At 38.1% G+C, this 15,690-nt stretch overlaps 1 protein-coding gene across 1 annotated transcript; it reads right to left on the reverse strand.

Moving 5' to 3' along the window:
* Positions 1 to 9,908: 9,908 nt before the first annotated feature.
* On the reverse strand, positions 9,909 to 13,297 carry LOC128241860 (cerebellin-3-like). Its single transcript, XM_052958969.1, has 4 exons — positions 13,157 to 13,297; positions 12,708 to 12,797; positions 11,390 to 11,560; positions 9,909 to 10,299 (listed from the first exon to the last, which is right to left on the reverse strand). Exons 1-4 carry the CDS (start codon positions 13,266 to 13,268, stop codon positions 10,004 to 10,006), a joined length of 669 nt encoding a protein of 222 aa, XP_052814929.1. The 5' UTR covers positions 13,269 to 13,297; the 3' UTR covers positions 9,909 to 10,003.
* Positions 13,298 to 15,690: the final 2,393 nt, after the last annotated feature.

A 15,690-nucleotide genomic window follows, 5' to 3' on the forward strand; every position in this document is an offset into this window, starting at 1 on the left:
TGTATCATTAAATAAATGTAGTGTTTTAGTTTGTATTTATTGATTTAAGTTTAAATTGATTGCCAAGGAAGTGTTTAATTGCAAATATAATTCAGAGTTAACAGTTTAGTCATTAAGTTTAACTGCTAAATTAAATTACTACTTGCAGCGGACTTAAACATACTGAGTATGTAAACCGTCCATATACATCCGAGATTGTTTTCGAGAAAAATGGCCGACGAGTGTGAAATTAGATTCTTGAAATGTTAAAAAGCATGATACAATAGTGATCTTGTGGATTTTCCAAACATTGAATTTTCTCCCATTTAAAAAACGGACTTGAGGAATTAGATGATTCATTTTGTTTTAAACAAACAGGGGCAGCAAGTGTTGTAGTTTTCTTATTGCTGTGCCTTTCATATACATCCGAGGTTGTTTTCGAGAAAAATGGCCGAGGAGTTCCGAATGGAAGAGGAAGTTTCAATTTAGATTCTTCATATGTTAAAAAGCAAGATACCACAGTGTTCTTGTGGATTTCCAATAGGTCAACATTGATTTTTTTCCTCATTGCATAATGAGGACTTAAAGCATTAGATTATTCATTTTTAAACAAAAAGGCGCAGCAGGCGTTTAACGTCAAGTACTAAATCGTGTGCCTATATGAGATGCACAGAACGTTCACACAAACGTTTGGGTGTGTTTATTTATACTCGCACTAATACAAAGCCCATTTGGCGAGTGCTCCTATAAGACTGTTAGTCATATTAGGAATTTGGAGCATAGTGCACAGAAAGAATGCTACCTTGGCTGGTTCTTTAACGTGCACCAGGTAATAGCAATGTCACACGGGACCACCTTTAACGTCCCAACCGGATGGCGAATAGTAATATTTTAGTGGTGCGGCGGTGAATCCAGCCTGCAACACTTGGATTGACAGTCAGTGTGTTACCACTAGACCACGGATCGGCCAAACTTTCATACAATGGTGTTTAAGTTTATTTATTCTTGCACTCGGACAAGGCCCATTCGGCGAGTGTTCCGATTTAGACTGTAAGTCATATTAGGTTTTTTGACCCCATTTAACGTCCCAACCGGAAGACGATTAGAATTTTTTTGTAGTGGTGCGGGGGGGGGGGGAGTCAAACTTGCGACCCCTGGATTGACAGTATGTAACCACTCGATAACACTTTCATACACGGGGGTTTCGGAGGGGGAGGGGTGGGGGTGTAAGCTAATTTAGTTCTCTTTTGCATCATTGATCTAAGCGAAGATGCTTTGGACTTTAAACTTTCTTAAATAATACAGAATAATTGAAAAATATTCAGTTATTAAATGGTCAACATTCAAAAATATTATATTATGATTAAGATTTTTACCAGCAAGTTTCTTTAACCTCCCATATCAATGATAGAGGCGGGTATGTGGTGGTATGTACTAGGACTTTGCCTCAGGGCGTTTGCTTGGATTATTTAAAATATATATTTATATATTTGGAATTAGTGAAACAACGAAATTCAAAAGCAGAAAATATAATTTATATGTTGTGAAACAATACTAGTAATGTCCCATTTGTAATGTTGTTGTTTTTAATTATAATTATTATTTTTCTTATTTGTTTTTTGTATGAAGTCTGTCAGCATGTCCGGATACCTTCTGAAATGCGATGTCTTGTACGCTTAATCAGTTTTACATATTTTGAATTGGTTTGTATCCAGGACAGGCAGTTCTCCATGCATTGTTTAATACATTCGGAGCTCCTTGGCCATTTTTTTTATCGAAAACAACCTCGGATGTATGCCGGTACATCAGTCGAAGTAGTTTTTTTAATTTTTTTAATTATATAATTAATTAAATGTAGTGTTTTAGAGTTGTATTTATTGATATAAGTTTAAATTGATTGCCAGTGAAGTATTAAACGTACCGCTTTTTGAGTATGTATACCGTCCAAATACATCCGAGGTTGTTTTCGATAAAAATGGCCGAGGTGCTCTGAATGTCTTTTACAGAGTTTTAGCAAGGTTTTAAAAAGAGCATGGTGCTATAGTAGAGAGACAGTGTGCTAAGGGAGATAATGGCTTATTGAATCGGGCTGTGTAAAACTCGAACAGAATTTGACAGAAAATGTTATGGATTATGTTCAGTAGAAGTAATTTTAGGTTTCAACCGCCAAAAAGATAAAATTTGCATGCATTTATTATCTAATAATAAGTTTAACCAAACAAAGAATGATTTGACAGTTCTTAAGCACTTCCATCTATGAAGGCAGAATGGTGCCCATGCTGGTCTCCATGAGGGCAGAAGGGTGCCAATGTTGGTCTCCATGAGGGCAGAAGGGTGCCAATGTTGGTCTGCATGAGGGCTGAAGGGTGCCAATGTTGGTCTCCATGAGGGCTGAAGGGAGCCAATGTTGGTCTCCATGAGGGCAGAAGGGTGCCAATGTTGGTCTCCATGAGGGCAGAAGGGTGCCAATGTTGGTCTCCATGAGGGCGGGGCATGTGCTACCAAAAAGTAAAGGATGCAGCATCCGGCCATAACTCTTTAGCCAAAAGCCTATTTTACCTATGGTTTCAGTTTCAAGTCTGGAGATAAGCCGAGGTTGAGTAAAGAAAGCTGGTCATTCGTGTTTCAGTAAGAGAAAACATGACTATTAACTTAAGCTACAATATTACTGGAGAGCAACTTATTAATCGGGAGTGTCCCCGAAACACGAGCCCAAACTAGTTCACATACCCTACTTCTTACTACCTCTTCTTCTCCTGCTATTTCCTTTCTCTGCCACAACCGGTCAAAACTCCGCATAAAAAAACCTTTATACCTACTTTTATTCGCCTTTTATCTTTTCTATCCATTCTTTTCTATTTAAGTTAAATTCACTTATGAATAAAATATACTTTACTGTCTACGCTTTTCGTGTACATAACGATACATTTGTGACTTCCGACAACCTTAACACATGTAATTTTCTATATTGTTATAAGTTGTTTATACCATATCGATGTATTAATGATATAAATAAGGAGAGAAGTCTTAATATTAGCTCTAAGTTATCTCTTCAATCCTTTACCCTGTATACTTGTAACATGCTGATATTTTAACAACATATGAATACATACTGTTTAAACCAATTTATAAAAAGTGGATTTTACGTTGTTAACGGAGTTTTGATACTTAAAAGAATTATTGTTTTCATATTTTATTGCACGAACAGTGTTGTACTCCAGACCTATATCATGTACATATACAAACAGCTAAACCCACTCATTGTGCATTGAAAACCGATACATTGTTAAAATGAAAACATTGACCATTTATACAAACCTAATTCATTTTTTAAAGTTCACATTTGAAAACAGATTAACTGTATTCATTTTCCCTTGATTCATTTTGTCTTAAAATATATGATTTAACGTATCTATATTTTTGTCCAATCAAAACGCTTCATTCAATGTCTTCAAGAGTAACGATATCGCCAAAAGCACCCATGTGACCAGCATCTGCGATCTCATTGGCTGGAGTCTGAAAACAATGGTAGAAATAGTTACCAAAGACATGGAATCAGACTGATCGGCGATGCGGAGTCATCAATATTTCATTTTTGGACTCATATTTGCCTTTGGCATATACTTAAAACTGTGTTTTTAGTCAAAATATAGCACTCTCGGATCTATTTTAGCTACTAGTGAGTTTCAGCATCTATTTCTTTATGACGGCCGTTGCACTTAACATGGGCACTATATGGTCATTTTTTGATGTTTAAAAACCTTGACTGTTTGCGATGGAAGCTTTATACAGATTCTGTTCGGCACAGAATCGGAATAACACACCTTAATATACGTGTAAGTTGGACCCCCTGCGGTGTGTGTGTGGGTGGGGGGATATTTTACTTTCGGCAACACAGTATCTCTTTAAGACATTGCCAAGCGCTATCATATCTCATGTAATAGACGCATGCAAAAGTCACTACCTCAAATTCGTATAAAAATTAACTTCGACACCTTGCGGTGGAGGGTTATATTTTTACTTCCGGCAACACAGGTCACTAACTCAAATTCGCAAAAATAATTTAAGTTTGACCCTCTGCGGTGCGGAGTAAAATTATACACCCCACCAAGCCATAATGCAGCCTATAAACGTATGCAATATTTATTACCTTAATTTCTGACTGATCGTCATGATCAGTATGTTAACTTGTTACGAGACTTTGTACCCAGTACTTACATTTACCCGCCCGTTCTCAGCAGCCGTGTTAAAATCCGCCATGTTTTCTTGTTTACTCCCACGGAGGACCTTTCTCTTTCTGGGATTGTCCAGTGCCTTAACCGAAAACAGAGAAATGATGTTATTGAAATGCAATGGTATTAACGTTTTGATTTTAAATACAAATTTAAACAAATTAATTTTTGAAATTTATCAAGCGTGAGCAACTGTAGGCCTTCACTGAAGTCAGGACTGATTTACACTTTCCTTATTAAATATTTTGGGCGAACCAGGCACAAGTGACCAGTAAAGTTAAGAAAAGCATCTTGGACTCGAATATTCGACCGTCGAAACACAAGCATACTTTACCGGAGTTAGCTAGCCATCTGATTCATACTTAATAACTGAATTCCGGTCAAATTTTGAAATGAGTACATAACGTTACAACATACATACCGGTCCGTGCATGGCGCTTCGACATCTTGTTTTCCTTGGCTGCAACTTCACTGCTTGCGCCGTGTTAAAACTCGCTGAAGCGTACACGCGCTGAACAACGACGTCATGTTTGGTATCGTCGTCATCCTTAGCGGCGGTCATAAGACCACAGGATAAGAAAAATATCAAGTTTCTGAACGCCTCAGAGGCATTTTGAATCTTTTTTCGCAGACCCATCTTTATGTCAATGGTTTGGTTTGTCTACAACGTCAAAGTGACTAAGCAACGACGTAACAATTTCCTGACGTGACGTCATAAATGGCATGACGTAATAACGTTATACATTGCTTATCCGAGTAATTATTGTATTCACTTGTTTTGCGGTAGTGCATCAGTACAGACAGTAGTAAGACAAACATTCAGGAATCGGGCTTCAAAGAAGAGGGCTGGGAGGACGAATAAAGGAAGGGAAAAGGGAATTGTTACAGAAGCGTGACAAATGCTCCCGATTGACTTCCAAATGCGACCTTGACCTTTGAGACGAGAGCTCATGTGAAGCGCGAAACACCTTCCACTTCAGCCTGACAATTTAGTATTTATTTATTATATGATTAATATTTAAAAATGCACTCTTACTCCCAAATAAGAAGTACAAAAATTGATATAATTGTTTTAATTTACAGAAAAGGATAAATAAATATCGAAAAGTATGTGTATGTATTGATTTTAGATACGAGTGCCACTTTAAAAAGTTATAGTTAGGACGAAATGTGTTGCTTTGATATGCGCAACATACCTCACCATTGCGCTCTGCAATTCTGTGAAGTTTTATTGAATTCCCAATAACCACAAATACTAAATAAAATGGCTAGTACATCAAGTATTGGAATGAATTCCAAATCGTAAAATATTGACCTCACAGTGTGACCTTGACCTCTGAAATCGGAGTAAGAATTTTATCTGCGACACACCTCTGATAGTGCTCAACAATTATTTAAGTCTGATTGAATTCCCATTTATGTTTATCTGATTGGACGAGACACAAATGCTTGCTGTAAAATCCATATTACATTAACCTTTAATCGTGACCTTAACCGTTTGAATAAGAGCACGAATTGTATCCGCAAGACACCTTCTCAGAGTGCGCTACAAGTGTGTGAAGTTTGATTGAATTCCGATATAAACATGTAGTTGAGACACAAGCTATTTCTATGAAATGCATATTGTACATCATTGACCTGAACGTTTTACCTTGACCTTTGAGATTAGATCACATATTATATATCTCTGGAAACCATTGATATAAGACTGTTGACAAAAGATCAGATGGCAGTGTTCATGTTCACGTTCAACAATTAATAATGCTGTAAGAAAAATAAGTGTTTTTTTTGGCATAAAAAACAGTAATTATTGTCACTGCGATTGGATCTTTTGTCAGCAGTTTTTTATATCACTGATTTGAAGACATTCACGCAAAATTTGACTGATTCTAAGACAAAAAAAGTTGCCAAAGCGGTCAATCTGTGAGAGTGTAGTTTTAATGAGATCTAATTAATAACATCAAAACTATTAACGAGACAATGTTTTCACAGAATGGCACACGACAGCACAAAGGAAAGAATGGATGAGCGGACAGTGATATTACTATAAGCCATTATTTGGGGGCATACCCATTGGAAAATATTAATTTAGCTACAAGATAGACGGAAAGCAGCGTGTTATTTTATGAAAAAGTGGAATTTTCGTCATTTACGGAGTTTTGAAACTTGTAAGAATTATTGTTTTCATATTTTTATTTCACGAACCGTGCTGTACTCCTACATCATGTTCATATAGAAACAGGTAAACACACTCACAATGCAATGAAAACAGATACATTCTTACATGAAAACGTTAACGATTAATAAAAACGTAATCCATTAAAATGTACACATTTGAATACAGATTAACTGAATTCTTTCTCATAAATTCAATTTTGTCTTGAAATATATGTTTTTACGTATTTGTATGTTTGTCCATTGTCCAATCAAAACGCTTCATTCAATGTCTTCAAGAGTAACGATATCGCCAAAAAGCACCCATGTGACCAGCATCTGCGATCTCATTGGGAGGGAACTGAAAATAAACTAAAAAGTTAAATATCTTTTCAAACAAACGTAGAAATATAAACCAAACATTTGAAATTGGACTAATTTGACTGATCGGCTCTTCGGAGTCATTTATATTTCATTCACCGCGGTTTCCACACTATTTTGGATTCAGTTTGTCTTTTGCACCCGTATATTTCACTGGCCTATCCCACCAGCCGGTGAAGGGGGATCACCAGTATATTTCACTGGCCTACCCCACCAGCCGGTGAAGGGGGATCACCCGTATATTTCACTGGCCTACCCCACCAGCCGGTGAAGGGGGATCACCCGTATATTTCACTGGCCTACCCCACCAGCCGGTGACCAGTAAATTTCACTGGCCTACCCCACCAGCCGGTGACCGTATATTTCACTGGCCTACCCCACCAGCCGGTGAAGGGGGATCAACATAAACTAGTTTTTCTGTATATTAAGTGAGGGACATGTTCAGTGAGGAACAAAATGGCGGCTTTTTGGTGTATGTTTGTATTGTTCAAAGTATTTTGACCTCTTATGTAGGTACATATCACTGTTATCGTACCCGAGGGCCACACGTGTAAGCTTCTCTCATTCTTTCAACCTATGTTTCTAGAGGCCTTAACAAAAATGTTATTGAATGTATGAGCTGAAAAGATTGCTTGATTACAAAGTGAAAATAAAAATACCATGTGACTAAAAACTGTGTTTAAGTCAAAAATATACCATTCTCGGACCTATTTTAGCTAAACTATTATCGAGTTTCTGCATCTTTTTATTTACGACGGCCTTTCAGTTAACATGGGTACAATATATGGCCATTTTTATATGTTTAAACACCTTGACTGTTTGCTTTGGAAACTGTATGCAAATCTTTTGTTTGGTGCAGAATCAGCATAACACGCTGGTGTGCCTAAATATAAGTGTAAGTTGGACCCCCTGCGGTGTGTGTGTGCGTGTGTTGGTGTGTGTGTGGTGTGTGTGTGCGTGTGTTGGTGTGTGTGTGGTGTGTGTGGTGTGTGTGTGGGGGGGGGGGGGTATTTCGGCAACGCAATTTCTCCTTAACGCACCGTCTAGCTATAACGCAGCACATAGAAATTTCGACTTATTGTTAGTAATCAGTATTTTAACTTTGTGTAAAATTTTGAACTCAGTACTATTAAACGTTTGACCGCCCGTTCTCAGCAGCCGTGTTAAAATCCGCCATGTTTTCTCGTTTACGCCCAAGGAGGTCCTTTCTCTTTCTGGACTTGTCCAGTACCTAGACCAAAAAGAAAAAAAAATCAGTGATATCAAAGTTTTAAATATTCATACACATTTTTGTTTGAATATTGAGGATTGAAACATGCTACAATAAGCTGACACTTTTAAATTTCCTCATAAATAGATCAAAGGATTCATCGATTAATTTATCAATACAACATCAACAACAGAATAGCTTACAGATCGATATGTCAATTGATTGAAAAAAAAATATTAGAAAAAATAGTTTGTTAAATGTTAAATATGTGTTATCAAGCATCAAAGTTGTAGTATAAGCCTCATAAGGTAGAAATACCGTGTTTTCTGCCCTTTATTTCAAATTAAAGACAGTATTATTCATAAGAACCATTGTGTTCGATGTGTATTCCTCCGTTTGGATAAACAATACACAATTACCATAATTGTGGCACAACTTATTTGGGAGTAAGAGTGCATCCTTAAAGTTTTGTTGATGCATATGTCATGCGTTCATGAGAATGATTCGGTTCCTCTCATCCAATGTACATACATGAAACAGGGATACACAACAGAACAGTTTTCGAACGTTATTCTTTACTTATGTCAGGGTTGGTTCATATCCGACACTACTTAACTCCCATATTTATATTTAATTGGGTCGAACCTGGCATACTAGCCTTTTACTTCTAACACCAGTGAAGTTAACCTTGGTGGAAAAGTGAGCCCGCTTTGGAGCTCTTACCAACGACCGTGGTAACACTAGCACGCCCTACCGGAAAGAGCTGAAATAACCCAAGCCCCACCACACACACACCACACACACACCATACACAACACAGACATATTCAATAACTGAATTGAGGTCTATTCTTGAATTGAGAACACTACGTTATAACATGCATACCGGTCCGTGCATGACGCTTCGACATCTTGTTTTCCTTGGCTGCGCCTTCAATGTTTGCGAAGTGTTAAAACTCGCTGAAGCGTACACGCGCTGAATAACGACGTCATGTTTTGTATCGTCGTCATCATTGGCGGCGAGTGAGTGAGTGAGTGAGTGAGTGAGTGAGTGAGTGAGTGAGTGAGTGAGCGAGCGAGCGAGTGAGTGAGCGAGCGAGCGAGCGAGCGAGCGAGCGAGCCAGCGGGCCAGGGAGCGAGCGAGCGAGCGAGTTTCGGTTGGTTGGAGGGAGGGAGGGAGGAGGAAGGAAGTGTGTAAGAAACTCAAAATAATCAGACAGACAGACGGACGGACGGACGGGTGAGCGGGCGGGCGGGTGAGTTTCAGACAGACAGACAGGTGGAAACACCTTTCAATCGTGCAGTACATTTATGTGTTTACAAATGAAACAAATTTAATATGATAATAAGGAAATTATTGCCAAGATAATGTTCTAACAGATTGACACTTCTGTATCGCTGACCAGTCCAGTTAATGCACCAGTCAATTGTAACCACGCACCCACCCCCCCACCCCCCCACCCCCAGGTCCGCGGGTATACCGGGGATAGCCGGGAAAATGTGTCGTGTTTTTACCTTTCATGTGGCCCCGCAGTGACGGGTGAATGCGGCGGTTTTGTCTTTGCGCCAAAAATGGCCGAGAATGGGCCGAACTTAGAGTCCCTGGAGTGCGGGGGCATATGGCGGATATTTTATCAGCAGTTTGTCCCCGCAGGACGGGGTTCTTACCCGGGCTTGGCTTGACCGAAAGTCAAAGTCCCCGCTACTCCCCGGACCTGGGGGGGGGGGGCGTGGTTACAATTGACTGGTGCGAAACCATTAGGTATATTCATCAAGCTATGTTGATGCACTGATGTATGTGTGCTCTGTCTTTTTTATCACGCTGTGTGTCCCCCCTTTTTATTGTGTTCGTTAAACTATAAATATGGTATGCATAAACATTGTGGATAATGGGCGTTACCCTGTAGTTTCCCTTGTGTGCTTATACAAGCTATCTTCTAAAGAAAAACACGCTTTCATTTAATCATGTATTTAGCTCAGATAGGGAATACGATCATTTTTAAAATTCATGATACGCGCCCGCTGTTCAGTTCCGGAAACGGAATTCGTCAGTTTGAGATTTGCGGCTGCAAGATGTGGCCACTAAAGGAAGTAAGCAGGTTGCCGCCCAGGCCCTCGTGGGAGTCAAAGGAGCCCATATTTTCCGTCCACACTTCGTCGCCCTTGTGCAGCGAGGCCGTTACTACGTGGGTGTTTGTTTCCGGTATCGAGCCGGTCGAGTTGTGGTGAGTGACCTTCGTCGGGGTCGAAACGACGTTTAAAAGGCGGTGGCCGTTTTTCATCAACCGGAAGCTTGCTGTGTGGATGTCGTGGCTCGTGATTGTCAGGTAGAATATGTACGTCCCTGAAATTTAACAAGCGCAAAATATAGCTATTGTCAGTACATTCTATTTGTACCGTTATACAGTCAAACACCGTTGGCTCGAATTCCCAGGTACCGGCGAAAATACCTCGGGCCTTTGGAAATTCGAGCCAAACGGGGCTTACATTCAGTCATTTACATCGAATTCGAGCCAACGAGGAAAAGAGCCAAGCGAGCTCGAGCCAACGGGATTCGAATGAAGCTGAATTAGTGGCACATTCCGGCAAATGAGCAATAGTAAATGAGCCCACTACCCTGGTCATTGAAATTATATACACGAGCCCGAAGCACGAGTTCTTTATAATTTCAGTCACGAAGTACACAACCTAGGTGGCACGTGGCAAAAGATACACACGTTATTATTTCAATAAGAACAGAAGTCACTGGGTGCCCGGGATTGCTAACATTTTGGAGCGATCTAGTCAGTAATGGCAACGCTTAAATTTGTTTTAGGAGCGATGGTAAGTTCCAAACGCCTTATGAATGAAAACGAGACTCAAGTCTGGAAACTGGCCATTTTAGTGTTATTGTAAAATTGTTTTAACGTATACAATACGCAAAATGGTAAATAGTTGCTGTGTCTGTTACACATATTGCTTTTTACATTAGTTAACACAATGTTGCCCCCAAAAAATCTAATAATGACTTTTATGCAGAATTTAAGAAATCGATTTTCTGAAGCGAAATCCCAAACTTAGAACGTTAATATGGAACTAGAAGTCTCTGACATGTTCGAAAGTGTAAGATAGGTTCATTCCAACATGAGCGTATGTGTTTGTTTGTTTTGCTGGAACGAGGTTAACCGAGTTTCCACAGAACACTCTGCGCGAGGGTCGGGATGAACCTATCTTACTCGAGCGGCCATGGTAAAAGGTTTTCTCCCACCCCAGTTACACAAAATAAAGTAAAAATGGATTTTTTCTCTGAAACTCTTTTTTGAGTAGCGCAAAAAGTAGTTCCATGAGGGTACTTTTTTATCTTTGCCCATGGGCAAGATAAGGATTTCCAGCATGGCCAAATAGTTTCTTATTTGGGGTGGGAGAACACATACTTCTGAACAATAATCACATACCAGTGTATGGTGCGGTAAACGTGCCCGTGTTGCTGCTGTACCCTTGACCTACATTTGTGATCACGTGGTCAAAGATCACGTGTTGCCCCTGTCCGATGTTGGCAATGTTGTGGCTGAGCTGTGCCGTGAACGCCACTGTATGTGGATGATGGACAACACTGGAAAGGTGGTCTGAAATTGACACCGGAAGCGGTTATACATGTGATCGAGTTACACAGCGAATTGCAAGATTTCTGCTTCAGGCCCGCGACATGCTAACTGAAATAATGCAATTTATTCAATCTGGCTTATGCACCAGTCAATTGATATCACGCCCCCCCCCCTCTCCAGTTCCGGGGAATAGCGGAGACTTTGACTTTTGGTCCAGCTAATTCCGGGTAAAATCCCCGCCCTGCGGGAACAAACTGCTGGTAAAAGCCCCGCCAAATTTGCCCGCACCCCGGGATACCTAGGTAAGGCCAATTTTACCCCGCTATTTTTGGAGCGAAAACAAAACCACCGCATTCACTCGGCATAGCGGGGTCACCTGAAAGGTAAAAACACGGTCCATTTCCCCCCGCTATCCCCAATATACTCCCGGACCTGACAGGGGGCGTGGTAACAATTGACTTGTGTATTAAGTTCACATTTTTATTTAAAGCTGGCCTCTCACAGATTGACAATTAAGAAATTTTTGACTTTTGTATCAGAACGAGCTTATTTTGGTATCAGTGCATTCAATTCAGACATTTAAGACAACTCACAATAGAACAGTTCTTGATTGTTTGGAAAACTGGACAAACCGTTAATAACGTGTTTAGCCAAAAAACATCAATGTTCGAACACAATTATGAAAATCTGCGATCTGATCTTATGTAAGCAGTTCTTTTATCAGTGGTTTTCAGACATTAACATAACAATTGGCTTATTCCAAGACAAAATAAATATGTCAAAACGGTCAATCTATGAGAGGATAGTGCAGCTTTAAGAAAAAGCGGGAGGGGGCCGTTACTGATGTTGGCAAAACTCGTGGCCCAATCCCTTTGCATGCTTGATTTTATAATGTCGGTTTAAATATTGTGTTAAAAATTGCATTGATAATCTCATTGTTAAATGTGTTCTCCTGCAATAAAATATTATCAAATTAAGAAAAAACGTATATTTGGATATTATATTTGATAAGGTTGCAAATATACACAAACTGAATACTTACATACCTGCTTGATTGGTTTATTTAAATGCACAAATCGCGCGGACTGGATAGGGAACTAATTATGACGTCACTCTCTGGTTTTACGCATAACGATTTGTTTTTCATGGAAAATAAAAGTCTACTCACTGACAGTCTGTTGGAGGGTCGTCAGATTAGCCTGAAGTTCGCTAACCAAGGCCGTTTGTGTCATGTCCCCTCGGATCGCCATCAACTCATCTACCGGAAATCACAAACGAGTATGAACATGTTGTTGATGTTTTGTTGATTTTATATGGGAAGATAATTTGTTGACTTTTTGGATTGTTTTGACGTTATTTTCCGCAAGAGAGACGTGATTTTCAAGAGAGAAATGATATTATTACTACGTAATAAAACGGGCTCTTTTTCACACAAGAGCGCTCAAAAGTAGCCTCTATATTTCCTGAACAGATGTTCTTCCATAAAGTACGTACAATGTCTGTATTTTACTTCTAATTATAGATTATTTTGACATAATTATTAGCACAGTTTTGTATCATCTAAAGCATGATGAAATATGAAAATATGAATCAACAGAAAACAAAACAAAATCTTACTTTTAATGTCAAGTATAGCTGTGCCGCAGGCACATTCCGGTGAGATGTCGTCAAGAAACGCCCCGGTTCTTGCAAACTGTATGGCAGACAAGAGGAGACACAATCGCCACATCTTGTATTAATTTTACTGGTGTGAAATGAATCCTTATCGGTCTGTTCATTATGCCAGACTTATACATGTGTTGACGACCTTGGGTCACAAGAACATAAAAGACTGGTAACGAATGTACACATTTAGTGCACTATACCAATGTCTTATCTTTATTTCAATCGGAACACCTCGGCCATTATGCAACCGTTTGTTCTGAAGCTTGCCGGAGATTGCCGAGTTGTGACGATTGCTCATTTTAATGTCTGTGAAAACTAGAAGAAACTGGATCTGTATTTAAATAGGGCATTACATTTTTCATAGTTCATAGTATATATATATATAAAGACGATCAGTAAAACCTACAACTTTTTGGCAAAATGACAAAATTTAGTTAACCCAAAGTGCAACAAAAACTAATAGCTTCTCAAACACTTTGAACAACTCAACGTTTTTTTTATTTAGCCAGAATTTGGTGTTTATTTAAACCACGTGCAGGGTGTATTGCTTGATTTTATTGTTATCATTGCAAGTATAATTAAGTGTGTGTAATGCACAAATAAAAGTCCCCAAACTCACATAGAATCATCGGGCCTACAAGTTTTTTTAGGCCTAGCTACGCCCCTGCCTTGGAGATGAGTTTTATTATCTTTTGATGTGTTCTTTTTTATGCTGATAGGAAAAAGTTTATTGATAAATATTACTATCAGTATCCAAATACATTAAAGTTCCAGAATTTAATGTGTCGCACTGACATCCCTATTATAATACAAATATCTCTGTGCAACATAGATTAGAACTATTTGATAAATTAGTATTACCAATCTTGAATCATAGCAGCGAAGTGTGTGGTTTTATACACGGTAATGCTATAGAAAGGACTCATTTGTCATTTTGTAAACAGTTACTTGGAGTTAAAAAATCAACACAAAATGATTTCATATACGGTGAACTGGGCAGACTTTCACTTCAGTCATTACGTTTTTACAACATTGTAAAATATTGGACAAAAATTGTATGTACAAATGAAAACAAATATGTAGCAAAGGTATATCTAATGTTGAAAAATGATTTAGATCAATTTCCTAATAAGAAAAACTGGTGTTCGTTGGTAAGAGACTTATTATGTAACCTTGGCCTTAACGATGCATAGTTTTATCAAAATGTCGGAAATGCAAATGTATTTCTTAGTTTAGTTAAACAAAGAATTAAAGATCAATTTATTCAAAATTGGACTGGTAGACTAAATGATTCATCCAGAGCTTTATTTTACAGATGTATTGCACAATTTCAACTACAGCCATATTTAAAATGTATAGGTGTTAGAAAATTCTGTACTAGTTTGACAAAACTGCGATGCTCCTCCCATAGATTATGTATTGAAACAGGAAGATGGGCAAGACCTGCCAGTGTACCTATAAATGAACGCAAGTGCACATTCTGCAATGTGTTAGAAGATGAATTCCATTTTGTATTACAATGTAGAATGTACTCTCAATTAAGAACACAATATATCCCAATTTGTTACTGGAGATCTCCAAATATGTGTATTTATAGAATTAATGAATACTGAAAATCAATTGTTAATTAGAAAACTGAGTATATTTATTTCAAAAGCATTCGTGATGCGCTCAGATATTTTATATGGAGCTGATTAGTATGTTATTGATTTTCATGTGTGTTTATACTTTTGTTAAAGCTAGACTTATAGTATCACAGTGTATGTTTTCTCTTATTATATCATTGTTCCAATTGACATGTTGATCAATATATGTAAGTCATATGAATATGTGATATTTCTTCAATTTCAGCCATGTAAATGTTTGATACATCCTATATAATATAATTTTTACAGCTCAAATATATGTATATCTAGATGTTTATTTTACAAGCGAAACTGCTGTTATCTAATTGTTCCTCCTCATATCTTGTCATTGATGGCAAGATCTGGGATAGAGGAAATACATAAGTAAACATACATCTTTAGATTTACCGGGTGGCTAATCTTGTATTTCGCTTTTTGACAAGATTATGTCCCTTAAGTTTTCAATCTATTCTTCATATAAAGTAGTTCAGTAACGCTATATACATTTGTTTGGATAATGCACATAAATATAGCAGTTTAATCTATTTCATTAGGATATCACAGTTAATCAATTTAAGAAATATATTATATTCCATCATATTGGTATAGCGGTGTCTATTTCTATACTGTACATTAAACGTTCAACAACACGATATATAGGTCAGGCGATATTAAAAAAATCGCACAATACGTAATGTTCGCTATCAGTAACCAAAATTGTTTGGACAATACACAGTTATATACAAATTTGTTCCATTTTATTAGATAACTGCAGTTAATTATGTTAAGAAATTATATTGTAACTATGTCAATATATTGTTAAAGGTATAGTGCGGCGGATGTTACATAACTCGACTTATT

The sequence above is a fragment of the Mya arenaria genome, chromosome 7 (genome assembly GCF_026914265.1).
Source record: "Mya arenaria isolate MELC-2E11 chromosome 7, ASM2691426v1".
NCBI classification, from domain to species: domain Eukaryota; kingdom Metazoa; phylum Mollusca; class Bivalvia; order Myida; family Myidae; genus Mya; species Mya arenaria.